At 44.9% G+C, this 24,973-nt stretch overlaps 1 protein-coding gene across 1 annotated transcript in view; it reads left to right on the top strand.

The window, feature by feature from the left end:
* The first annotated feature begins 546 nt into the window (after nt 1-546).
* The window catches only part of SYNE2 (spectrin repeat containing nuclear envelope protein 2), a 174,126-nt gene continuing 149,699 nt past the window's right edge, over nt 547-24,973 (top strand). Inside the window, exons 1-2 of the mRNA XM_058860814.1 lie at nt 547-564; nt 18,182-18,297. Of these exons, the coding sequence (XP_058716797.1) occupies nt 18,219-18,297 (79 nt within the window). The 5' untranslated portion in view covers nt 547-564; nt 18,182-18,218. The remainder of the gene's footprint in view (nt 565-18,181; nt 18,298-24,973) is intronic.

Raw genomic sequence — 24,973 nt, 5'->3', positions numbered from 1 at the left:
GCTGCACATTTGTGACGAAGTATTTTATTTTTGTCAATTACCTGTAACCCTAAACGTTCCCAGACCAGAAAACGGTTCCCACAACGCACAGGTTTTCTTACTTCCAGCACAAGTCCTTACTCTAAAGCACATGGGCAGAGCGGGCCTGTGGCCCTGCCCGGCTGTTCACGAGGGGCGGGATGAACAGCGCCGTCCCGGTAAGCGCCGGGAGGGAAAACACCGGGAAACCCCGCACGCCAAAGCCAAGGCTGGTGAGCACAGGCGGCCGCGGGGATCCGGGGCCATCCCCTCCTCTCGCCGGGCACCCCGAGACCGCGGCCGTGCCGGGGGTGTCCCGGGGCGGGGGCGGCCCGGGGGGCTCCGGGCGGGGAGGCGGGGCCGGGCCGGGCTGAGGGGGCCGCGGCCGCGCCGCCCTCCGGCCCGCGGGCGGGGAGCGCTGGCTCGCTGGCAGCGGCCGGGGCGGGGAGCGGCCGGTCCGTCCTTCCTCCTCCTTCTCCTCCTCCCTCCCTCCCGCCCTCGCCACCGCCGCCCGCGCCCGCCGCCGATGCCGGGACTGCGCCCGCGGTGAGTCTGCCCCGCCGGGACCCGCCCGCGGGAAGTTGCGGCGCGGCCCGGCTGCGCCTTTGTGCGGGAGCGGCGGCGCTGCCCGCCCGCTCCGGCCCCGGCCCCGGCCCCTGCCCCGGGCCGCCGCCGCCCCGCTCCGCTCCGCTGCCCGCGCCCTGCGCCGCGCCGGTACCTGCCGCTCTTTGTTCCCCGCCGCCGCCGCCTTTGTTCCCTCGGTGCCGGCTGCACCTTCGGCACCGCCCGCGCCCCCCGCGGGACATCGCTGCGCGGGGGGGCGCGGATGGACCGACCGCGCTCCCGGAGCGCGTCTCCCGCTTTCCCAGCGCTGCGAAAGCCGGGGAAAGGGGAGAGCACCGCGGCGGGGCAGCGGCGGGAGTTCGCCGGGCTGTGCGGGGGGAGCGCGGCGGGCTCGGCTGGCGGCGGGAGCGGGCTGGGAGCGAGCTTGGAGCGAGCTTGGAGCGAACTCCCGCCCCCGCGGTCCTGCCCTGCCCTCCCCGAGCGGGGGCCGCGCTGCCGGAGGAGCTCCGGCCGGAGCCGGCTTGTCCCGGGTCGGGGGAGCGCGCAGGGGGTGCGGGCAGGTGACCGGCGCTTCCCCGGGGAGCCGTGGGTACCGCTGGCAACGTCGGTGTCTCTTGGGTTGTGTGTTTGGAAACTGATGGTGCAAACTTACTCAGGCAAAGTTCTCGGGAAAAGGGAGCGACTGCTTTTCTGGGAGGGCCGCGGGAGGCACCGGCATCCTCCCTGCGCTGCCTTTTATTGCCGGTGCTGCTGCCCTGGCTGAAGCGCTGCCTGCTGAGGACTCGCGCGCTCTGTGCTTCCCGCTGCACATGGGCTCCTTTCTCTTTCCCGCCTCGCCGCCAGCCTCCCTCCTGCCTTCCCCTCCTTCCTCCCATCTTTCCAGGGCTCCTGGCAGCCGCCTGTTTCCTCTCGGAGCAGTTGTTACGGATCTGTGTTATTCCAGCCCATGGGATGCCGCACGTGGGGCTCCCTGTCTGTAACTCGGTGCTGGCTTAGTGTCAGGTGCTCTGTGTGTGTGTTGATTTAAGGGAAGGCTCCTTGTCCTCCTTTCACCTCCAGAACAAAACCTGGGCTCAGTCCTATCCCTGTCGCTCCAAAACTGAGTCGTTCTTCTTTATTTCTCCTGAGAGCTGCTGGAGGCATCAGGAAGTAGAGCAGGTGCACCCTCCTCAAGTTACTCAGAATCTATAGAGAGGAAACTTGGAGCAAGTTTTAGAGTTTCTCTCAGCCTTTGTCATGTCTGTGACTCCGTGTTCCTCATGCCTCTGCTTTCCTCTTTCCCTGTGTCCTGCCTGTCCTCTCCCCCTCTTTCTGACCTTCCTGAGTTTTCCTCCCTCTCAGCTCACAGGGTGATCTGCCCTTGCAGGACAGACAGACAAAGACGTAAGTGCCACGTGCAGGTCCTGGCTCATTATTGTGACTGTTGGCCAAGTGAACAGAGCTGTAGCTTGGCGGACACGTCTGTTTACATCTCTGTGAAATGCAATTCCTGCAGAAGGATCATGCGTGGCTGCTGGCGCCTGCTTAGCTGTGTCACGGTCTTCAGCCACTTCTGGGGGGGCTTCATAGCTCTGAGAAGGAGCACGGTGGCAGCTGTTAACCCTGCTCACAATAACAGTATCTGCACACACAGCCACCTCACGCTGAAATCAGGGCAGCCTAAATAATTGATTTCTGAGGCGGGAGGCAGCAAGTCATAGCAAGAGAGGATGGGGTGGCGTGGAGTGAGCAGGAGGTGGCAGGGGAGAGGAAACCCTGGCATCTGCAGGCGGTGGCAGTGGGGATGAGCTGAAGAGAGAGGGATGGGTGGTGACACTGGAATTCGGAGGTGAAACAACAATAATATAATAGTAACCACAATAATATGTCACCATGTACTGATGTGTGCAGTGGCAATGTTTGAGCCCCCCTCATGTGAAATGCTGTACAAACACCTATTCAGAAGTGGATAAATTAATGTTCATTCTTCCCTTCTTCCTACTGAAAGGTAATGAATGATAATTATCTTTTAAACTGAGTTTCCTATAGAAATGTATATTAAAGTTCCTTTATTTAAACAATTCCTTACAATTACCCTCAGGAAATTCTACTTTAAGTGTTGCTGATATCATACAGTGCTAAGATTTGAGCATGGTGGTTTAACAGGGGCAAAGGAACTGTACTTTGATGCTCGCTGGGGGTTCCTTCCAACTCAGGATGTTGTATGATTGTGGATATTCTAAGAAAGGAGCTAATCTTTCTCCTATAAAAGGAGTCAGACTTTAAGTCAGACTAAAAGTTCAGTCAAGTAACTGAGAATTTTGTTGGTGTCAGTAGCACTTGACCAGTCCTGTAGTGTGCCAGCTATTTCTTATTTATTTGTCAGGCAAAGATTTTAAGCACAGACACAATGAAGTAATTCAAGGAGCGGCAGGCATTGCTGGCTAATGATCTAATAGCTTGAAAATGCTTTATCTCCCCAGCTGCTAATTTTAAGTTTCATGGTGAAAGAGAAAGTAAGAAAGAAACCCCAACTGGTTACTGTTCCTTTGCAGTTTTTATCTGTGTATTTTATGTTACTGTTTTTGGGAAAGATTGTTTGGCAGAAAATTGCATTGTTTCAGGGGAAAAACGGACCACAGTTTAGCCCATTTATTGAGTTCATTATGTATGTTGTAAAACTCTTTTACTTGTAATTATTCCATAAACAGTGAGTTCAGCTCTACTCAGTTTCCTCAACATCTGAATATAGAAAGGAACTAAAGAAATAGTCCCAAAGCGGGTGTGAAGAAGCCCAGCTTGGGAGATCAGGTATAAAGAGCCTCATTCATTTTGGTTTATCTGTAGTACAGGGATATGCCCTTACTCCATGAATCATCTCCTGACATCTGTTTGCAGCGCTGTTTTCTTAGCAACTGCGGCTCTGTTTTAGATCTGGGCTCTCAATGGCCGGGTTTGTGCCGAAAGATGCGAAGAGACAATCCAAGCTCTTCCTAGTGAAGCTGTGCCTTTCAGCCCATTTAGCCAATTTATTTTCTTCCCTGAGGCACAGTAAATACTGGTTTTAAAAGTCTACCAGCTGAGATGCTTTTTCTGTGTCAAAGCAGAGATGCTTATCTGTTGCTTACCACAACTGAAGTGTTTCCCCAATACGATCTGGCAGCGTGGGAGAGGATGGCCATGGGCTCTGTCCTGTTGAAAGGAAGAGCTGTGTGTGCACCACACTTGCTCTACCTTTCCTGCAGGTTTTCCTGAGCTGTCATCGTACTTCTAGATGTGGGAAAGGACGTGGTCTTGAAGGAATGCTCTCAGTGATGGCAAGGACCCACTCCTAGCAACGTGCCTGTTAGAACAAGTAGCTGGATTAGGCAGTGGGATTATAAGCAATGGGGAGTGTGGAGCACTGTATGAGTAATACTTTGGGATGGATCCATAAGCTGTGATTAAAGAGAAGGTGACATTTTATATACCTCTCACCTAATCTTTCCTTCCTTGAATTTCTCCCCTGGACGGTTTGGCTGGAGGACTCCTGTAACTGAGGCAGAGGTGGCCATGTAGACACTGGCAGAACAGGTTGATCTGATTTTGCTGTTTTTGCCCTCCAGAGGAGGGATCAAGACCTGTCTTGGGTTAGAGAGAATTTTTTGCTTCAGCTGGTGTGGATGAATTGGTCAAGAATGTAAATGTATGGAAGTACAACTAATATATCCATGTTAAGGGGCAGGCAGTGTTCACCCCACTCTCTGTGCCAATATGCAGCTCCTGCAGGAGGAGCAAGAGCTTTTACCTTAAGTAGAATCTATAGCTACTGGACTATGAATCATAAAATACAATGTATATTATCCCATAGGACATGAATTTGACTGCCTTACCCTTCCTGGACTGACTTGCATCCTTCAGAGCATGAAGGGTGCCAGGAGCAAGTAGTCACTGTGCAGGATGAATGTATTTTGGCTTGGGGTAATGCTGACAGGGGAGAGACTTCTCATGTTTGGAGCATTTTCTTTGCAGAAGGATTATGGAGTGGAGATGGGAACTAAGTACTTTTGCCGAGTACTGGCAAGCTTTCTGCCACCTTCATGGGTCACACAGGGCTCCTGGTGTTGGGGAGGGTACAAAGAAGACAGCCTCTGCAGATCACCTAAATGACAGTACAGCAGGAGGTGGAAAAATCTGCTTCTGTGGAGATGCAGAGGGACCAGGACAGGGACAGAAGAGGGAGTGGGGCTAAAAATTCTGTTTAGCCCAGCTTGTGTGCACAGCAGAAAGCTGTGTGAGGGAAAGAGCTGGTGTAGAACAGGCTGTTATCTCCCCACAGGAGGGGAAACAGGACGGAGCTTTGACTCCAGGCATAACTTCAGGCTTGTAGGGAGGCATGTTTGCTTTCTAACCTTCCTGCAGCCTGCTGATAACTCCCTGCACAATGCAGCTGCACAGATTGGCTCGAGAGGTTTTTAAGGAACTGCTGACCCTGGTACAAGCACTCTTTGTGACCATAGATGAGGAAGAAGAGAAAAGAATGGCATTAGTTATCTGAGCATTAAGACTTAGGCTGCAAGTTCTATCAAAGGAAATTACAATTAAAATGGAAAACAAAGCACTTGTAGTTACTTTCGTGGAAGTGTAAGGAGGAGGCAGAAATGTGGGGTTTGTGGGAAAAAGTTGTGCTTTCTGAATCTTCTGGCCTGTTGGTTGCCAGGAGAAAGACCAGGAGTTGGTAGATGGTGGAGCAAAGGGGTTAAGCAGAGGGGGGAAGGAATGCAGTGGACACCCCTTGGTCTGTGACACACAGCCTGTGTACATCCATCCATGAAGTGGTTGTAGAGAAGAGAAATGGGTTCTGTTCAATTTCCATTAGAGACCTCTGTGTTGGGTAGGCTTGTGTTAATAACCGCCTAAATGATGCAGGGAAAGGAATGAAAGCTGACTCACAAGAAGCACGTCCAGCTTCTTGGAGGCCCTTGAATCGTGAGCAATGTGCAGCTCAGCTTGCAGGAATATTTGGTGAAATATTCGAGTTCAGTAACTGAATGAAATTCTTCTAGCTAAGACAAGCCCAAGGGTGAAGGTGTTTGTGTGTCATCTAGTTACAAGGTGTTTCTGGGGAAAGGAAGCACAGATCACTTGGAGGGTGTTCTCGCTTCAGTGTAACCCGAGGGGATGCTGCTTTGTTTCCTTCCTTTTCCCCATCGTAAAAGGCCACGGTTCATCTTGCCGAACTATATAACATAACTATCTGCACGAGAAACAGTTCTCCAGACTCCTTTCATAGTCACTGGAGAGGAGCACACGCTTTTGAGCCATGATTCATCCACACTGAGTTGGACATCTAAAAATACATTGGACTAAACTGCCCTAAAAGTGCCTGTTCCTCTCCATTGTTTCTGCTGAGCTCAAACAATGAGCACTTACAGAGGTACTGCTCCTCTGGCTGTTTAGTGTCAGGAGAGCTGAATCTCGGCCAAAGTGTCTCAAGTCCCAGCAGCGTGTCTAGGAGGGCTCTGAGTGTCCTCATTTCCACCAGGCTCAGTGTTGGTTGTGCAGTGTAAGGTGTTTGGCTGTACCTGAGACTGGGGAGCAGACAGCAGCATCCACTTTAAATCCACCCTTCACCCCTGGTCAGTCCCTGGACTCAGACAAGCTTCGGGCTGGACCTGACAATCTGCTATAAATAAGAGGCCGAAGGGATTTGCAGAGTGGCGTTTTCAAGGTCTCACATCAGGTTAGTGGCAGAGGTGGAAGCAATGAGGACACTGTGGGCTCCCAGGGGTGTGCTCCTTCTCCTGCCCGAGCTCCTCGCAGCTGCCTTGCAATCTGCTGCACTGCCAGGGGCGAGGCTGGCACTGGCTCTCAGTAGTGGACAGCACCCGGTAGGCACTCACTTCATTTGGATGGAAACCTTTTGCAAAATGACTCATCCTCCTTTCCCTGTCCTTTCTCTTGCAAAAACCCATAGTTCAGGCACAATGCTGATGTATCGTACACAGCACGAGGTTGCTGTGGGTGACTGTGTGAGTGCTCTCAGTCACAAGCACCTAAACCTTGGGGTAAATGTGCAACCGTTCAGCCTTGTGCTGCCCAGGACAGCAGGTGTGGCTGTTCCCTGGTGGCTGGGTGATGTGTGGAAACTCTTTAAACAGACACATCCAAGTCTGCAATAGATAATATCTAAATGCAAACCTCAGGGAGCCATCCGGGGAGCCACACCCTGGTCACCTCTGAGGTTCTGCTGCCACCATTGTGTTATTTAGCAGCATGGAAAAGAAATCACCAGCTCTTGTAGCAAAAGCCTATCTGTGCTGGTAAATCAGGTAGGCTAAGGAAAAAATTCCTGCAGTGTGGAGAACTAGTTCACAGAAGAAAGACTTCTTTTTCTAAATGAGCTAAATGTCGAGGGAGTGACTTTGCTGAAGAAATTTGCTTGTGTAGCAGAGATATGAAGCACAGGCAGGTCCTGAGTGTTAAATGGATCCTGTGCATGTCTGCTTCTAGACAAATACCAGACTATTCTATCTTTCTTGATACATGAGAAAGAATATGATAGCCATGAAATAGAAAGAATGTGTTGTCTGAGCCAGAATTTGATTCCTGAAGTTCTTCTTAGGGGGTCTGTGGGTGAACTCCAGGAGGTGAAGCAAATTGCAATTTGACCCCAGAAAGAACAACTGGTGAGAGGAGGGAAAGAGCAAATTATTAAATAAGAGCTGGGAGAAAAGCCAGTCTCCAAAAATAAACTTTGAAGATCAATTCCAGGTATTTCCTGCCATTGTCCTTCTGCTTCTTCAACTGCTCAGACTGTAACAAGTGGTTTTACAGTTAGCAGGCTGACAGGTTTAGGGTTGTTTGGTAGGTTTGTTGTTTTTTTTAAAAGAAAAAGAGTGTATGATAAACTGTGTGCAGTGTTGTTTCTTATGCAAAACCGGGTGGAATGCTGGTGACGAAATACCCCTGGGATGGAGAAAGCAGAGCTTGTTATTGGAAGAGGGAATCTAGAGCAGGACTGTCTTCATTTTGGAGAAGTGAAAAGTCTGGATTTTATTCCCAATTACATGTCCAGGTCACCTCAGGAGTTCCTAAAGGGGTGGAAGTGGGTATCTGTGTAATTTAGTGTGAGCAAACAGTGTTCCTGCAGAGCAATTGTGCCTTCCTGGTGCTGTAGGTAGCCTTGGAATGGCTTTACTGATAATGTTGGTGAGTGAAGGCATCACCTTTGCAGAGCTCAGAGGTGACTCTAAATCTGTTTCTTCTTGCAAAAATTCTGCGAGAAGCCAGTCCAGGAGTTCACTGTACTGAAATCCAGTGTGTGGATTGTGAGGAAATTGAAGCATATCCTGTTGCAAGGGCTTGTGTTGGTGATCACACGCCATCTCCCTGCTGGGGTTTTGTTCTGAATGGTGGTTCTGAGAGGTGTGTCCCTCAGAACTACAGAGACAAGCCTTGGTGGGCTGGAGTTGGCTCGGGCTGGGTTGGCTCATGTCTTACCTCACCTGCTTGGCCCCAGCCGTGCTGCCTGGCCCGGGACAGGATGGTGCAGTGGCTCTGCTTACACAACACAGCCTCTGGTGCTTGACTGGACTTGTCTGTAGGTAACTTCTGTGTCAGTAATGCTGGTGCCTTTCAGCGAGGGAGATGCACGGGGCTCACAGGCATCTGTCCTGGTTTGTGTGCGTTGTTAAGAAATCCTGATTCTCAGAGAAAACAGCCTGGACACCCTGTGATTCAGACTTGGATGGGAAGACTGTTGTCACCCTGAGTGTGCAGAAGTGGAATGCACGATATAAGTAAGGCATTCTTTAATCTGGGCTGTTTCTAATTTGGAGTACTTGGCTTTGCAATTGCACCTGTATTTTTTTTTTTTATTTTGTTTAGCAAGAACAGTTTATTCTAGCAGTTTACTGTGCAACACCAAGTTCTTCCTCTTGGGTTGTCTATGACCCCTTTGACTGTTTGATCTTCTCTGGCATCAGTAATCAGTGATCTTCACTGGCAGGAGGAACAGTGATTGCCAGGTTTTCACTGCACACAAAAGGTTACTTTACAAGCTTGAAACAATACAATAAATCAGAGATTTAGGTTTGTGGGGTTTTTTTCTTTCCCCTGAACCAGCTAATTATTTAAAAGCAAAGACAAAGATATTTTATTTGTTTTAAGTAGTAAAGGAAAGTGCTTTTCTTAGTGGAGAAGGTCCTGCACTGCCAGTGTGGGAGACGCCACTGTCGAGGGGCCCCTTTCATATGCGCAGAACTAGCACAGGCATGCGAACGTGCAGGCTGTGCTTGTAGAAAGGCTCCTTTGCCCACAGTCCTCCAAGTACGTGGGACAGAAGGCATAAAACAAACAAGACCCTGAACTAACACTTTAAAGGGAATTTTCAACTGGAAGAATTAAAGGGACATGAGATACTTATTCTTTGGAGAGGCAGCCCCTCCAAGTCAGAGGAGAGGTGTGCTGGGGAGGCTTGCATCGCTGTAGCCTTGATTGGACACGCTTGAGAGAGAAGCTGATGAATTCACAGCTGACAGGCTAGGACCCATCATTTAAATTGTAATTTGCCCTTCAAATTCGGCAAGCTTCATTTGCCATTTGCTTGACAAACCTCTCTTTTGTGTTTTCCTTCTGCCTGTGTAAAACAGTGAGCACTGCTGGAGAGAGTTACTTGCAGTAGGTTCCTTTTCTCTGCTATATTTAGTGGTCACAAGTTTGTGATCCTTGCAGGAATACTGCCAAGGCAGATGAATTTAGCTTGAGACATGCCCTTTCTCTTTTGGCTCCCAAATCCACGGTGTAATTCACTTTCCTCCCCTTTCCTGGTACCGTCAATGGCTCTGTCTGCGAGGTCTGTTGTGCAAACATTGCTCTGCTGCTTCCAGGGATTCTGCTCAGTCAGAACAAGTCCCTGCTTTAGTGGAAACTCCTGCGTTCAGATTGCCACTATCCCTAGTGCCTTTCTCTTTTCCTAACTTCCTGAAAGCGCAGATTACTGCTCTTCAGGAACGTCTTTCTGAACAGTGTTATGATTTCATTTAGAAACTCCAGGCGTTTTATTACTTAGAAGAGCTTTGCCCAACAGAATAATGTGTTTATTAACCATCTGACTGTTTCCTTTATTTGGGGAAAAAGGGAATTGGGAAGGTAGTGGGAAGGAAATGTTTGTATTCCTTCAAAGGCAGACTATTACTAGGACCCTGTTTCTCATTAATATCATGCCATTAATGCCAAGCAGGTGTAGCTGTTATAAATTGGTATTTTAAATATATTTAAATATTAAACACTTTAAATAAATACACTTTACCATGTGAAGTGGTTCCAGTGTGAGTCTGTATTAAAATACTGACGTTCAGTTGCAATCCAAGGGAGGGAAGGAAACACTTGTAAATAAGAACAACTTGTTGCAATGCTTCTTGCTGAGTTAGCGTAGGCAGCACTGCCCAGCTTGTTCTGATCAGGCATGAGAGCTAAAACTCTCTGATTGCAGGCCCTTCCTCCCTCCTTCCCATCCCTTCCCTGCTGTACAGTCTGACTGGGGGCCAGGAAGGCCGAGGAGGGCTGCGAGCAGTGGAGCTGTGTGCGCCTCTGGGAGCCACACAGCCAAAGGTCAGAGGTCTGTCTGTCCGTCTGCGGCGCTGCCCGGTCACGCTGCGCCCTTCCCCTTCCCAGAGGTGGCCAGGGACAGCGTGGCTGCTCCGTGCTGTGCCTGCCTACAGCCTGAGCCCAGGGGCAGGCAGCCAGTCTGTCCCACAGTCTGTCGTGGGAAAAGGGAGAAAGCCTCGTAGGAGTGAAATGACGGCAATTGTCATCTCGCTGCCCGCTCTCCCAGTTCACCCCGTGCGTAGGAGGAGGTCGTGTTTGTGCGCTGGATGCGATTCCCAGGTACAGCGTGGATCTGGAGCCAGCCCGTGTTTCTCATGTTGTTTTTGTGATAACCCTTCCCCGCAGCCCCGTTATCTGTGGGAAGCGGCCTTGGGCTGCTCTGGCTGGCGGGGGAGTGTGAGACCAACCCCTGCTCTGGAAAAGCTTTTCCATTCTGGCCTCACAGCAGCACACTGTTCAAATGACATGGCTTTTTGGTTGTAATTGGAGGCTTCTGGGTATTGCACAGGTAGTTTGGGCCAGGGTGCACTGATGGGCTTCGTGTTTTGGAGACTGAATTGTCACCCAAGCCCCTGACATTGATGGAGGCATGAAGTCACTGTGGTGTTTTTGGCTTCCTGCATAGCAGTGGACCCTGGGGTGATTGAGATGTATGGCATCAGCCTCCTGAGCCTCCAGGCACTCAACAGTCCTCTTTTTCACCTTAATAACTGTGACTTTAAGTCCTGAGCAGTTCTTGTGTTTATTAACAACATGGAAAATCTTGGAAACAAGTTGAAAACTGAATTGTTTCTGCAATTTTAGTCAGTGTGCTTTGGCACTGCCTTCCCACTTGGGAACAGATAAATGTGAGAGAGGCTCTTATTCTGAGGGCAAGTAATTGCATCGTGCACCTGTATGGGTCAACCTTTGTGACTGTGTGAACAAGGCTTAGCTCTGTTAATAAAAGCATTTCTCTGTGTGTGTTAACATCAGCATGGAGTTAGTGCAGTTTTCAAACTGTGTAATTGTACCAGGATGACTGATATATTACCACCCCCCAAAAGAGAAAAGGTCAAGAAAGACACTTAGCTAACAGTGTTTTAAAATTGATTAACACAATGAGAAGATCCATTGTGCTTCTGTAACAGGAAGTGTTACTGATGTGTAAATCAAAGACAAACCAGCAACATTTGCTGGCCTTAAAAATGGTGTAGCTTTTGTATACTCATATGCTTCTCCTGGCTGGTTTTCAAAAACTATAAATAGATCACTGGGATGTCTCTGGATAACAAAAATGTACTGCTGCTGCTTGTCATAAATAAACTTATAAGAGCTGCCTTGGTCTTGCAGTTCTTCTTTGGAGGAGTCCTTACTTTCCACTTGGTTCCAGAGCATCAGGTCACACGAGACAAGATAATTTCTGTGGCAGTGAGGTGAAGCTTCATGTTCAGCTCTGAATCTCCTGAAGATCTTATGTTCTCTGGGCTTGGTGTCTTGCAGATCTAATGCCCTGTTGTCTTGGTTGAGCAGAGTTGTTCAGTCTTTTCCAAGCTTTTATTTTTTCAATTCCTTCATGTCCAGCTTCTGATAGCATAGGAGTACCCAAGGGCAGGTTTATTTCAACTTCATTTCAGGCATTGCAGAGTCTCTCTGTTGCCACATGCACTAATACCACTTATTAAAAGACTGGCTGATACCCATCTGACTGCTGTTGGGTGTTATGTAGGATCAGGAGGCTATAGCCTCTTTTCTGTATCACCTTCAGAGGGATGGAAAACTAATGGAAGCACTTCTCTTCCTCTAGGGAAGCACAGAGAATATGTCATTATCACATACTGGATGATGACAATTTTTTTTTTTCTGCCAGATATAGAGAAAATGTTAGTTCCTCCAGAGGGGAAGTCAAGGTAGATCTGTCAATGATGCTGTCCTGATTTTTGTCTCCTGAGGATCTGGCTTAGAAGGGAGGAGGCTCAGCATGTTTTCTGTGTGATCACATTCCAGCTGGGAACATGATACAATCTGAGATGGCCAGAAGAGCGATGTTGGCCAGTGCTTTAAAGGTGGAAGGGGCGAACTTCAGTTTGGTGTAGGAGCTTAAAAAAAAAAACAACAGAAGAGTGCTTAAATGCAAAGGTGATAGAAAATGGATCCTTTAAACAGACATTTTTTCCCCACCACTGACAGAAAACATGGTGAAACCATTGTAAGTAAAGTCTTGAGGAGAAAGCAGGACCATCAGACTGAAGTGCTTTGTGAACTTCTCAGGCTTAACAGAGGTGTGAGTACATCAGAAGTGATGGGAAAATATTATAAAAGAGTGAAAACCAAACCAACTTGATATGGAGTTTCCTGTGGTAATTATTTAGGTCATGGGGTCATGATTTGAATGCCAACAATTTGCCTTGGGGAGGCTCTGTCAAACTTACAGAAAGATAGCTTACCAAAAAAAGGTGTCTCAGTAGCACTTTGCAAGGCTCAAGACTTGCACCTCTGAATGTTGCTTCTTTCTGAATCTAAAATAAACAGAGATCTTAGTTAATAGCCAAAAAGGAAAGGGTCTTCAGTTGGTCAGCACTGTGGAGCTCTACTGCCTTTGGATTGGTTCACCAAAGATAAAAATCTGCCGTTTCTGTACATGATGTTGGCTTGGCTCAGTGCATGAGTAATAATAATCTGTTGCTAGGAACAGACTTCAGTTTACATGGAGAGGCCTCTATGGAGGGCAGGTCTTTGAGTCCCTGAGTGGGTCATAAATAATCAGTGGCACTTCAAAGGAGGAAAAGTAAAAACAAGCAGTTGGAGATGCCATGAAAAGATGTCTGCAATTCATATTGCAACACCAGTGGAAAGCATGTAACCAACATAATCGGGAAAGTGTGGGGCATGGATCTCCAAAGGCAAAACCAATGAAGCAGGGATTTACAGACAGTGGGTTGTAATGTTCAGCTACCTCTATCTGGGCTTGTTTGCAAGGTTTCTGCTGCTTTCAGCTTTAAGGAGTGCAAAATGGAGCTAATTTCATGGCATATGATTTTTCAAGATTGGCTCCTGTGGAGGGCCACGAGGGTACATCTGTGCAGGGACTTGCACAAGTTAGCTGGGAACTCGGGGGCTAAAAAATACTCTTACCTGACAATGTGGAAATCAGAGCAACTAATTTGCCTGCTTCCTAAATACTAGCTTCTTTGTAGAGGTAGCTTTGAATTACTTGATGAAATACCCATTTCCTGTTTTAGGTGTAGTTACAGGCATTGTTTTTTGAGGATGGCAGTGGTTTAACCGTAAGGAGCGTGCTGTGTAGCTGCTGGGTTTTCCATGCGATGGAATCTTGCCATCTGCGGTACTTGGAACAGCTGAAAGCCAAGGTTTGGAAACCACCCTGATCTGAACTAATGTTAAGGCTGTGAAATCCTTTCTAATAAATCCTCTAAATCCATCTGAAACTTTTTTCACCCTTTCTTCTGAGACAAGAATGCCCTTATAAAGACCCTGCTTAAGAAGAGCATCTCTTAGGTCTCATTAGGACTTAAGCCTCACTGGAGACAAGGTATTTAAATCAGTGTTGTCTATTCTTATGATAATGGAATGTAAAGCCTGGGTATGATTATTTTCATGTTAGTTCCTTGGGATCTGCAGTCTGCTACTTGCTCTTAGGTTTCTCTCTTTTCAGTGTGCCTGTGCGTGTATGTTAATGTCCAGGATTTGCTGCAATCTGCTGGCTAACAGCAGCTAAATTTGGTAGAGGAAGGGAGATTACAGTAGAACTGATGTGATACAACTGTGCTGATATAATTTCCACCAATGTTTTTAGGTGCCCATTGTGGAAATAGCTGAAGAGGTATGGGATGAAGGGTTTGAGTCTTAGGAGTGTTCTCATCACAGGGAAAGCTTTTGTTGGTGGTTTAACCATTTGAGCTGTGGATTGAGCCCAGATGACCAAGATTTTGCCCCTTTGGAGAACACCATGGAAAGCTTTCTTCTCCAGGAGAACATTGCTAATGGCATCTTTCTTGCATGTTGAAGAAAAGATGAGCTTGCACTGGTGCAATTCACATAAATTAATCCACAGGAAATGAATCCATTGGAAGTAAGATCCCAGTGTGCCTGGAACTGCCTCTTTGATTCTGTGATACTTCACAGGCTGTCCCAAGGTGTAAGCAGTTAATGCTTTCCTGCATTAACTCTAGACTCTGCAGAGAGAGGGAAAGACAAGGACATTCCCTTCACCTTTGTTTTTATCCCCACTGACAAAGTTTGAAAGCATTTGATTTATTTTTCAACACTCTGGATATATATTTCCTAGTTGTCCAGCATTTCTTGGAGGTGAAAGGATTGGTTTAGCTCTGCAGTTCACTGAGTTGTTGTGAAACAAAATGACTGACTTAAATATGAGGTAGAAAAGATGAGCCTTCCTACTGCCAATGAAAACCATTGCTGGCTGGTGGTTTTAGACTCTTCAGAGCTTAATTTTTTAGACTCTTCAGAGGCTGTAATCATATAGTTTGAGTTGATAATGCTGTATTTGAATGAAATTTGGGGCAGGGAGGAGGACAAAGCAGGCATATTGTCCCTGTATAATCCCTTCTCAGACAAATCTGTACCTTGTACCTTTTAAAGAGTAATCCTTGCAGGTGTGTCCTCCAAGACTGTGTTTGTGTCTCCCCTTCAAAGCAGCTGTGGAGTCTTCTGTTGAGGCAGGGCAAAATGCATCTGCTGTGTTGGATGGTGAATTGAGGCTTTGAGGGACATAAAAGCTTTAGCATAAATTTACCTGTTATTAACTGGGTGTCTTCATAGCCTCCACTGTGGATTTGTTGAGTGGATGTCTGTGTTTAAAGAAAAAAGTTTAAAATTTCCCATCCTTTTGGGAAGGAGGCTATAAATTGACTTTAAAAGAATATAAGAGCATATGCTTTTCTTTACTTATAGGTGTTCTATGATAATGTGCTGTAATTTAAGTCAATTAATAAATTAAGTAACAATTAAAGTTTATTCCTGCTTTAGACCTTAATATACTTTTTGCTTTGAAATCCTGGAAGTTTCATTAGCTTTAAGTGCTTTACTGGTTAGAGATCTGAACTGAGATTGGGGTCCCATCACAAGAAGTGAGTGCAGTGCAAGCACATAAAAGGAGACACTGCTGTGTTGTTGTTGTAACTGGCAAGGGTTGGGGACAGAGGAGAAACAGTCACACAAAAGTTAAAAATATATATTGTGTTGTTTATGAAATGTCCATCACAGTTGTTCATGGCTCTTGCATACTTTCCTGCTACTATAATGGAATTTTAATGTCAAATCCTGTTCTCTTTCCCTGGAATGTGGTCCCAGTGACTCTAGTATCATGCAAGTTAGTTGAATGTAAATTGGCTCTGCCCATGTCATCATCTCAAATGCAGATGCTTTGAAGTTGAACAGATATGTAAGTTTCCACTGTTTGGGAATTTGCTTACATACTTCCCACTTGGGCCATTTGTCATCACCTTCAAGGTGGTGATCAAAAAACCAAATTCAAGACTTAGTCATACCCAAAAAATATTAAGGCCACCTGACATTTTGTGTTTTCAGACTCTGTGTTTGTATTGCTTAATCCTGAGAGAAAAATGAAGGGAGCTTCCCAGGAAAGATTGCCTTGGGCATAGGGAACATAGCTGTGAGCATTGGATTCTTGCACAGCCACTGCCCATCCTCAGTTCCCATAAGAGCCCAGTATTTATTCTAGAATTCCAGGTTGGAATGGACCTCAAGAACCATCCTGTCCAATATTTTGTGCTAAAAGCATGGTCCAGACAAGATGGCACAGCGTCCTGCCCTGTCAAAACATAACAGCACCGATGTTGTGGAATCCACCACTTCCCTGGGGAGATTAATCCAGTGAGTGATTGCTCTATGAAAAATTTTTCTCTTGTGTTTAATCAAAATCTCCCTAGTAGTAACTCGTACCCACTGCCCCTTGTGTTTTCCATGTGACTCCTTGTAAAAATGGAGTTTCCATCCTCTCTGTGGTCACCCTTCAAATCCTGGAACATGGTAATACGGTCTCCCCTCAGCCTTGTTTTCTCAAGGCTCACCAAACCCAGTTTTCTCAGCCATTTCCTCACACAGGCCTCCCAGTCTTTTGGTCATTATTGTGCTTTTCTCTCTCCAGCCTGTCCACATAACGTTTTGTACAGCCTGGGCCCAAACTGCACCCAGTATTCCAGGTGTCCTGACAAGTGCTGAGCAGAGTGGGATAATGACTTCTCTGGTGATGCTGGTGATGCCCTTGTTTGTGCTGCCCAGCTTTTTGTTTGCTTTCTTGGCTAATTTATACATCTTATGATTTCCATCCTAACCTCAAGGCTTGGCTTGTTTATAGCATCATGTTCTTGTGCCAGCCAAAGATCAAATTAGCCCTTTTCCTCCTATTTTTGCTTGCTAAGCAAGCCAAACTCTTGTAAAAAAATGGGTTTTTTTGATTATCCAGATAGGTCTGACCTTTACCTGCCCCAACTAGAACTCCCCTTGCTTGAATCTGATGCCTTGAGCTGCAGCTGTAAGTTTTTGGTGACTTGCAGAATTGCTGCATGGTCACTGCAAGAGTTGGAATCAGTGCTTCAGCCTTGTGAGCTAATATATATTTCTCTGGAAATCCAGAGGCTTGTTTTGTTGCCTTTTTTCTCTCTGTCTGGCCTTTGCTTGTCATCAGTAGATGTCCCTTGGCAGGGAGGTTGGACTGGTGGTCCCTTCCAGCCCAAAGCGTGGCGTGATTCTAAATGTGGGCAATAACCCCTGGTCTCATGTAGGTGCTGTAAATGAGAATTGATTGATGTTTGTGAAGTGTTCAGATGCCAGGGTGGTGAGTGCCACAGAAAATCTTGTGAGGGACTCAATAATCCTGTCATCAGAGCAGCTCTTCGATGAAGCACAAGGACATACGTTGTTCAGGGTGAGGAAAGTAAAATATCAAGGAGCTCCTTGTGAAATGCATGTTCTCATCTCTGCTCAGTGAAGGAGACAGAGAGTGAGAAAAAATAGTATAAAGTGGAGTAAACAAAGGCTGCCTCGTGATTCATGTGCACAAGGGAATGGATGTAAGAATTTCTCTGGCATTCCTTAATGTTGTATTTCCTGACTCATCTACTCACGCCCTTTATTTTGACATATACTTGGTGGATGAGTTGTTAATATATGGTGTGGAAATCCTTTTGCTTCTGGTGAAAAGGTTACAGTTGTGTAGATAACAAAACTTGTTTAAGAGTCAGCTCTTATTTAATTTGCAGCTTAATTTATTTTTCAATTTGTTTAACTTCTGGGTTCTTGATAAAAATAAGTCTCTATCTTAAGCATCCAGTTCTTCCTACAGTGGCAAATTGAAGAACATAGTCACTGCAGAACCAGGAACACTTGTATTTTTTTAAGGAAGATAGAGCATATTGTTTTCTAAAGTTGCATTAGAGATAGAGGATGTATCCAGGGAGAGGAAAATGGAGGAGTTGGAAAAAGAAACTCCTTCATGGGGGTTGAGGAGTAATAAAGGTACCAGGCTGAGACAGCAGTTGTGTGTTGATTCTCACATGATAACTGCTGCTTTTTCATTTCTTCTTAATCTTTGCAGATTCTGCCTAAATTGTTTTTCTGTAGCAATTATCCAGGCAGGAAGGGAGAGCTTTAAGGTACAAGGATTTAAAAAGTGAGGTTTGGCAGCTACCAGTCTGCAGAAGGCGCTGTGAGCTTTTCTCACCTTGGCTTTCTCAAAGAAAGCAACAGTGTTTGAATTTTCCTAATCCTGGTGCTTTTGTTTTCATGGCAAGACCCACTTGGATCCTGGTTTGTATTGTGGAGTACTGCTGGCTGCTGGTAGAAAAGCTGGAATTCCTGCAGTAGGAACAGTCACTGTATTCTGTATAAACAAAGGAAACAGCTGACCAAGGGAAGAAAACCCAAAACAAAAAACCAAAATGTGTATCTTGGTGCCACATCATCACTGATCACACATCATCAATTTTTATGTAAAACTGTACTGATTTTCTTCTTCTTTTTTTTTTTTTTTTTAATATAATTTCAGTTTGGAAATTGACTGAAGAATCTCCATACAATTCAATATGGCATCACAGCAGTCATCTACATCAACAGAGGAGCAGGCTTCCTCTGAAATAGATGATCTCCATCTAACGCTGCAAGGTGAGTCACTGAAGTTTTCTGTGCCTTTTTAATTTAGATTTTTGTCAAAAATTTGTGGCTCTGTGTACAAGTTGAAGGGAATTCTGAAAAACCTGTCTAAACTGAGGTTATGGTGAGTGTAGTTAGTTCATGTCTGTGCTTTATGTTTCAGGAGAGAGGCTTCAGCAGGGAAATGACAGATAAGCTCTTGTAGTACTTTCTCGTGATGTTTTCAGATCAATTGCCTTTTTTGGTGCTGATGTGCTCATTGGTTCTTATGCTTTGTTACTCAGAGTACATGTTGGTGTAAACTGTTTTCAAAAGAACCAGCAGCATGAAAACAGGCCAGTTCATTAGTTTCCTTGTGTTCAATTTGTGGACAATTAGGTGGTTGCATTGAACTGTCTTAATGAAGCTATTGACTACTATTTTATTTTAGTTTACTTCAATTTTTCTGGTTTTAACTACTATATCCTCTGCAAGTAGGGATAATTTTTGTGCCTTTCAAACAAATTTCTTATGGGTCAAGTCTTTGGTTCTTACTTGTCATGTGTTATAATTTGTTAAGGAGACATTCAGTGGTGGTTTTTAATTATTTCAGTTTAATGGCATCTACCTGGACAGTTAAATGATGATGAGTGTGTCCGACCCAGCCTCTCAGAACTTTTGGGTTTTCCTTACTGACATGTCAAATTTCCTTCTGTACGAATTTCCTGTGAAGGTTGACTTTTCTGTGAACATATTTGTGGAGGCTGTCAAGGAGGCTAATCCAGGCATCAGGGCTAGCCCTACTGAAAGCTTAGTTTTGATGTGTTTAGAGCCTGCTTATCCTAGAACGGATGGGCTAACTCCTGTTTCCTTTTAACTCCTTTGCAATGAAATTTCTGTGGTGCTTGGTTGAGAGCAAATATGTTGAAAACAGATGGTGCAAAAGAATATTCTGTCAAGTCACTTCTGTGATCCATATTTGCAGTAATACTGTCGTTGGAGCCATGTGTTTTGACGAGTGAGTGTTAATAGTGGTCAAAGCCAAGCGTCTTTAATGGTGGCTATTCTTCCGTTTTGCTTCAGTATTCCATTTTTAGGAGAACAAGCAAAAGCTTGTAGCAGACAGGAGCTAGTCTGACTTTTGCACCAAGCACAGCTTGTCAGACACACATTTGTTGTGCCAGTCAAACTCAGCCTTGGGTAGAAAGGCTGAGGTGGCTGTTGTGAAGCAGATTTGGAAAACACTCTCTAGCTTTAAGGCAGATTTAAAGTTACAGGACATTTTAAGAACAGGGTTTTACTTTCAATTTTTATTTTTTTTTTCCTGAAAAATCAGGTTGGTGCTTGTGTTGAATAACAATTGAGGTTTTTGGTGAATATCTCATTGAAGGAGCCCTGTTTAGTAAAATTGAAATGACTGTATTTCTTTGGTATAATAAGTGGAGCTCTTAGATTGTGCTGAAATGAGCACACTGCAAATCTTGCGCACAAGCTGTCTGTGACTGGCTGCTGTAAAACATCTGGAGACATCCCTTAGATGCGACATCAGCCATTTTTTGTAAAGATTGAAGGAGACAACAAATGGTACTGACACATTCTGTTTGGTGCTGCATCGTCTGCTCAGGGTCAAATAAGCAAATGGCAATACAGCTGTGAGGAAGCACCAAAGACACACTCCCTGACATGACATATAGGGACCATTAGGAGTTCTGCTCACAAATCTGTGGTAGTAAAGGTCAAATGAGAAGAATAGGGTCACTCAATGAAATAGGTTTTTCCATGAATAGGAATCTTGAGATAAGATTTGCAAAGCAGCTGACAACATTGATTGATTTAAATCTTCAGGTCCACTTGGGGAAGTGTTAGAGAAATTTCAGATTCAAGGAGAAGCTGCTTATAGCTATCAGAGAAGCAGCTGACACTTTGTTTGGCTGCAGGTGGATGTAAAACTTATTATGATCTGCTTGTTCAAATTGCTGGGGTATAGCTTCAAAGAGTATGTCCAGCACTGTGTAACACACAGCATAACAGGAGACATGCATAAAGGAACAAGCAGGAGTGAGATCCAGTCTGGATGTCATCTAGATATATTTTAATCTACTTTTTAATTCTTTGTGATCCAAACTTCCATTATTCCTGAAAGGCATCCCATGGGGATGGAGCACTTGTCTAGTCTTGTTAATTAGGGCAAGATCAACTTAATGTGTCAATTGGTTTGGTCATAAAACTTTGTGAAGTTTATGCTTAAAAAATACGACAAAATCATTAGCTTTGTTGTTTTATTTCCTTCCCTACCCTGTGTAGGTATGTTATTTTAGGTATGTTTGACCGTTATTTAAGTTACAGTCTTCTGTGAGGACAGCACTTTTAGGAAGGAAAAGGAGGAAAAGAGAGGGAAAGAACAATCTCCTTAAAGTAATTAGTAGAGAGTTTACTACTTAGTAGTTATTATTATAGAATTCTTATTAATTTATGGCTAGTTTGTTAATAGTGTAAAAACTTGTTACTGGTTTTTAGGTAAAAGAGTGTTCAAGGGTAAACATTCACTTCCCTTATAATAGTGTTTGGCCTAGAAGATGCCATAAAGAAATTCACTGGAAAATAGGTAATAATGTAACTTTGTTCTCATTGCATCTTTCTCATCAGCTTATTACTTTTAGGAGACTGAAGCTTGAAAAACATGACGAAAGTAGGTGAAGAAATGAAAGCAGTATGTTTCCTAATGCCCCCATCTCCAGGCATTTTCAAATGGTAAAGCTAGTCACAAAATCAGGAGGCTGAAGTAAAAAGCTGCAAGACTATAAACCCTTATATATGGATCTTTTCAGATTTATGTGTTGTTCTTTAACCTTTACCAGTTTTCAAGTTGATATCCAGATGAGAGTAATAGTTACCCCTTCCCTCCCTGCCAAGAAAGTGGAAATTGCTATGAAAATGCATGATGTCAGGATCTGGCAGGCTTCTTTTATTTTCTTTTCTCCCTTCCCTCTGTCCCAGATGTTATAATAAAATTTTATCAGATTAAGGTCAACATTATCTGGGCCTTTCCTTCAGCATGTCTCTGCTTCTTTGCAGTTTTCTGATGCAGCACAACTTAGAGCAGCTGCAGGATTGCTTTGTGTCCTTGCATTTAACAGTGCAGGTGCAAAGCCTGGAGCTGGACCTGTTGTGGCTATATCCAGTGGGGGAATAATTATGGGAAGGGTTTCTCCTGCCAGGCAATCTGCAAACATTTTGATGAGCAGAGGGTGCTCGACAGGGAGATGCTTCATTGCACCATGGGCCATGTTTGAAACCTCAAGTCCCTTTTTGGTGTAGGATGGAGCAGGCAGGAGCTCAGGGCTTGGCTGGCAATGAGCATGGGAGGAATAAAGCAGGAGCCCTGTGCTGTGTCTCCTCCTCCTGTGTTTCCCTCCCATCACTGCATCATGGGCTGGCCCCAGAGAGGGGTCCAGCCTGCTGCTCATCCTTCTGTGAGCTGAAGAGGAACACTCAACATCCAAAATTGCCTTTGGCTACTTAAGATGAGGAGGCATGTCACCTGCTTGGTAAGAGAAGGGCTTCTTGGCAGTGCTTTGGGAGCTGCTGGAGATGGAGCCATGCTTTGCTGCTGAGCAGGAGTGCGGGATTGCAGCGAGGGGAATGCATGGCTGCTCGCGGATGGGTGGCTGCAGCAGGAACTCTGCAGGGTTTGTGGCACTCTGGAATGGATTATTTTTTCCTTTTGGAACATAAATCTCTTTATTTTGGGAGGATTCAGCCTTGATTTTCTGTCCCATGCACAAATCCTTCCCCTGTCTTCCCTGGGATAGCAAACAGACCCACCAAGCCTGTAGAGAACTCTGATTTCCATTTTCATGCTTGCTGAGATAGTTCAGACTCAAGAGAGTGTGTATTAGCTCTTGGAGTTTGGGACATGTACTTTTTCACTGTTTAATTAACTGCAAGGGTCCTAATTTTTGGCTCCACTTACTAATCTATGTGTGTGTGTGTTACTGTTTATTTCTGTAACCTAAAGGATGATATTATACGAATGTGGTTGCTACAGCTGAAGAGAGTTTTTGAAGAGAACTCCTTATGAAGAGAGTTTAGTGATAAAAATGAATTATACTATTTTCATGCAGTTATGTCTAATCCTTTATGAATGATTTCAAGTGAAATTGCAAATACTGCAATATGTATGGATAGGCTTTGTTCTGCACCTTGTACTCATCTCTGAATAAAGGGGTTTTTCTTTTTGGGACCCTCTTAATTCATCCAGAAGTCAGGTTAATAAATAATTCTTACCCATATTTTTTTTTGTCTTGTTTTTAACTGTGTGTCTCATCTGATGGGGCCACTTGCTTATTGAAGCGACACTTTTTTTTCTTCAACCATGATTTCAATAATTCCTTAAAATTTTAATTTAAAGAATGATTTTAGAAGTCCATTAAATGTTTGTTACAATTTTATAAGCGTGACTTTTGCAAAAAGGTCCCATAGGAGCTGCACAGAAAATTATTCCTGGTTTATGTTGCCTGGGTGAGGAGCTGTTCTGCAGGTCCCATAACTGCACCAGCTTCGTGGCATGTGACAGGGCTGATGGCCCTGGAGAAGTAACTGACGCATGACACTACCTTGAAAAAATTCAGTCATGAGTATTTTTGTCTGCTTCACATGCCTAACGTAAAAAAATAGATTGTATAGTTGTATAAAAGTGTTCCCTGCTAGGTAAATTTCAGTTTTTAAAGGCATTATCTGGTGCATAACTGGTTAAAAACTGGAATTAAAATGCCTAAGGATTGGATGGCTCCTGAGGCACCTGTGAGGTCACTACAGTCAGATCCCTGTTTCACTGTTTATTTTCTTTAAAATGTTAGAAAAGCCACTTGAATGTTTATCTTTAAAAGTATGTTAATATCTGGATGATGTGACTTGGTACCTTTTCAGAATTTAATCTCAACTTGCCTGAGTACTAAACATCACTTTGTGGTGGCATTAAAGGCAGTGATGATTCAGAGCAGGGTTGCTCCAGCATCCTGGCAATGAGAACAGCAAAAGGGTTTAAGAAAGCCAGGAGGGCAAAGCTTGATGTGAACTTTTGGTAAAGCAGCACTTCTGGTAAACTGGACAATTGGCTTTCTAAAGGAAAAGGAGGTTGAAAGGACTAGTGCAGAAAGTTTCCACCTGCTTCACTGATGTACTAGTAGTGATTTAGTTAATATTTATGTAATACTTAGATTTTAAAAGATCCATTCCTGCCTGAATGAATCTCCTCAAAGATATTTTCCTCATCTTCATTGGGTTTTGGGTAAACTTGTCAGTCTTGACAAAAAATTCTGTGTTTGTTTTTAATTGCTTAACACCATGTTGCTGAACATAAATGCTGGAAATAACTCTTTTCCCTGCTTTCCTGTCTGCAGAACATGAAACTGTTGCTGGGTGGAAGGGAAGGGACTATACAAAAGGCTTGGGGGTTAATTGCTTACTCTCTCCCTGGATTGGCAAGTACTTAATTGTTCTTCTGATGGTTCCAATCATTTAAACAATGTACTTATTTGGTGTATTAGTTCATACCAGCAGTGCTGTCTTGAAGGAGCTCTCCTGGTTATCCCTACTTCCCATCCTTTGCTTCATTTTGCTGTCAGGGAGTGTGGAAATGGTTATTTGGAATGAAACTGAAATAAGGAAGGTGCTGTAGCTCTCCCTGAGCATTGGGGCTGGAGTTAGCCCAACACAACCTTTGTTGTGTCCCTGCACACATGGTGGGTGCTCTGTGTTGTGAACAGCATCTCTCTTGATCTGTTCCTGATGAGCTCCCTGCACGCTGCTGTAGACGTAGCCTCAGCTGACCTCAGTGGTGAAAGGAAGATACAAAAATATCATACACAAGGGGTAATTCCTCCTGGTGAAACAGAGATGAGAAGATGACAGGCTTGTGCTCATTAAAGTGATTGCTTAATTTTATTTTTTTTTTTTAAAAGAAGCCATACAGTTGTAAATTGTTCACTGGCAATGATACACAAGTCGTTGTGATAGAAGAAATCCTCTTTGCTGTTTGGTGACAGTGCTTGATGAGTGTGGATGGACAGGCTACATCAGTTCTGCCGTGATTTGGTTCCCCCACCTCCTGCTGAAGGAGGAGATGATGCTTTCCTTGGAGCTGCCATTCCCCCACCTCAGGAAGGGAGGCACGAAAGGCAGAAGGGCAGAGTAAACTAATTTTGTTTTTTCTGCATCAGGGCTTAAGGAAGGCTGAGAGTAAAACAGTGGCTGGCAGTGCTGCTGCTCTCCTTTCCCTCCTGGGAGAGTTCAGCATTCACGTGGTCCCTGCCGTGTCCCTGTGCTCCTAATGATCAGCCTGGTTTGTAGCACTTGTTGGTAGCTCATTACTGAATAAAACAGTCATTGTCCAGCAGTGTGTATTGATTTTTGACTATCCTACGTGACACATTGCTTGAATGTGTTATTCTTCCCTAAAGAGTTGTTAACACAGGGAGAAATGTGGTAGATTTTGGGTATTTTCAGATTACCAGGTTCTTATTCTTTTCTCTCAGATCCACTTTTTAGCTTAGTGAGTTTTGACCCAAAGTGAAGGAAATTATCAGGGTGCTTTTTTTTTTTTTTGTAGCTTTTTTATTCTAGGTCAGTGACATTTTGAAAACTAGGGCAGGAGAAAACCAAGGTCAGTTAGAGTCCTACAAAAAGGCCTCACAAAGAATCCATTCAC

The sequence above is a fragment of the Poecile atricapillus genome, chromosome 1, assembly GCF_030490865.1.
Source record: "Poecile atricapillus isolate bPoeAtr1 chromosome 1, bPoeAtr1.hap1, whole genome shotgun sequence".
Lineage (NCBI taxonomy): Eukaryota > Metazoa > Chordata > Aves > Passeriformes > Paridae > Poecile > Poecile atricapillus.
The sequence above is the reverse complement of the archived record's forward strand: the minus strand, read 5'-3'. Positions and strand labels throughout refer to the sequence as shown.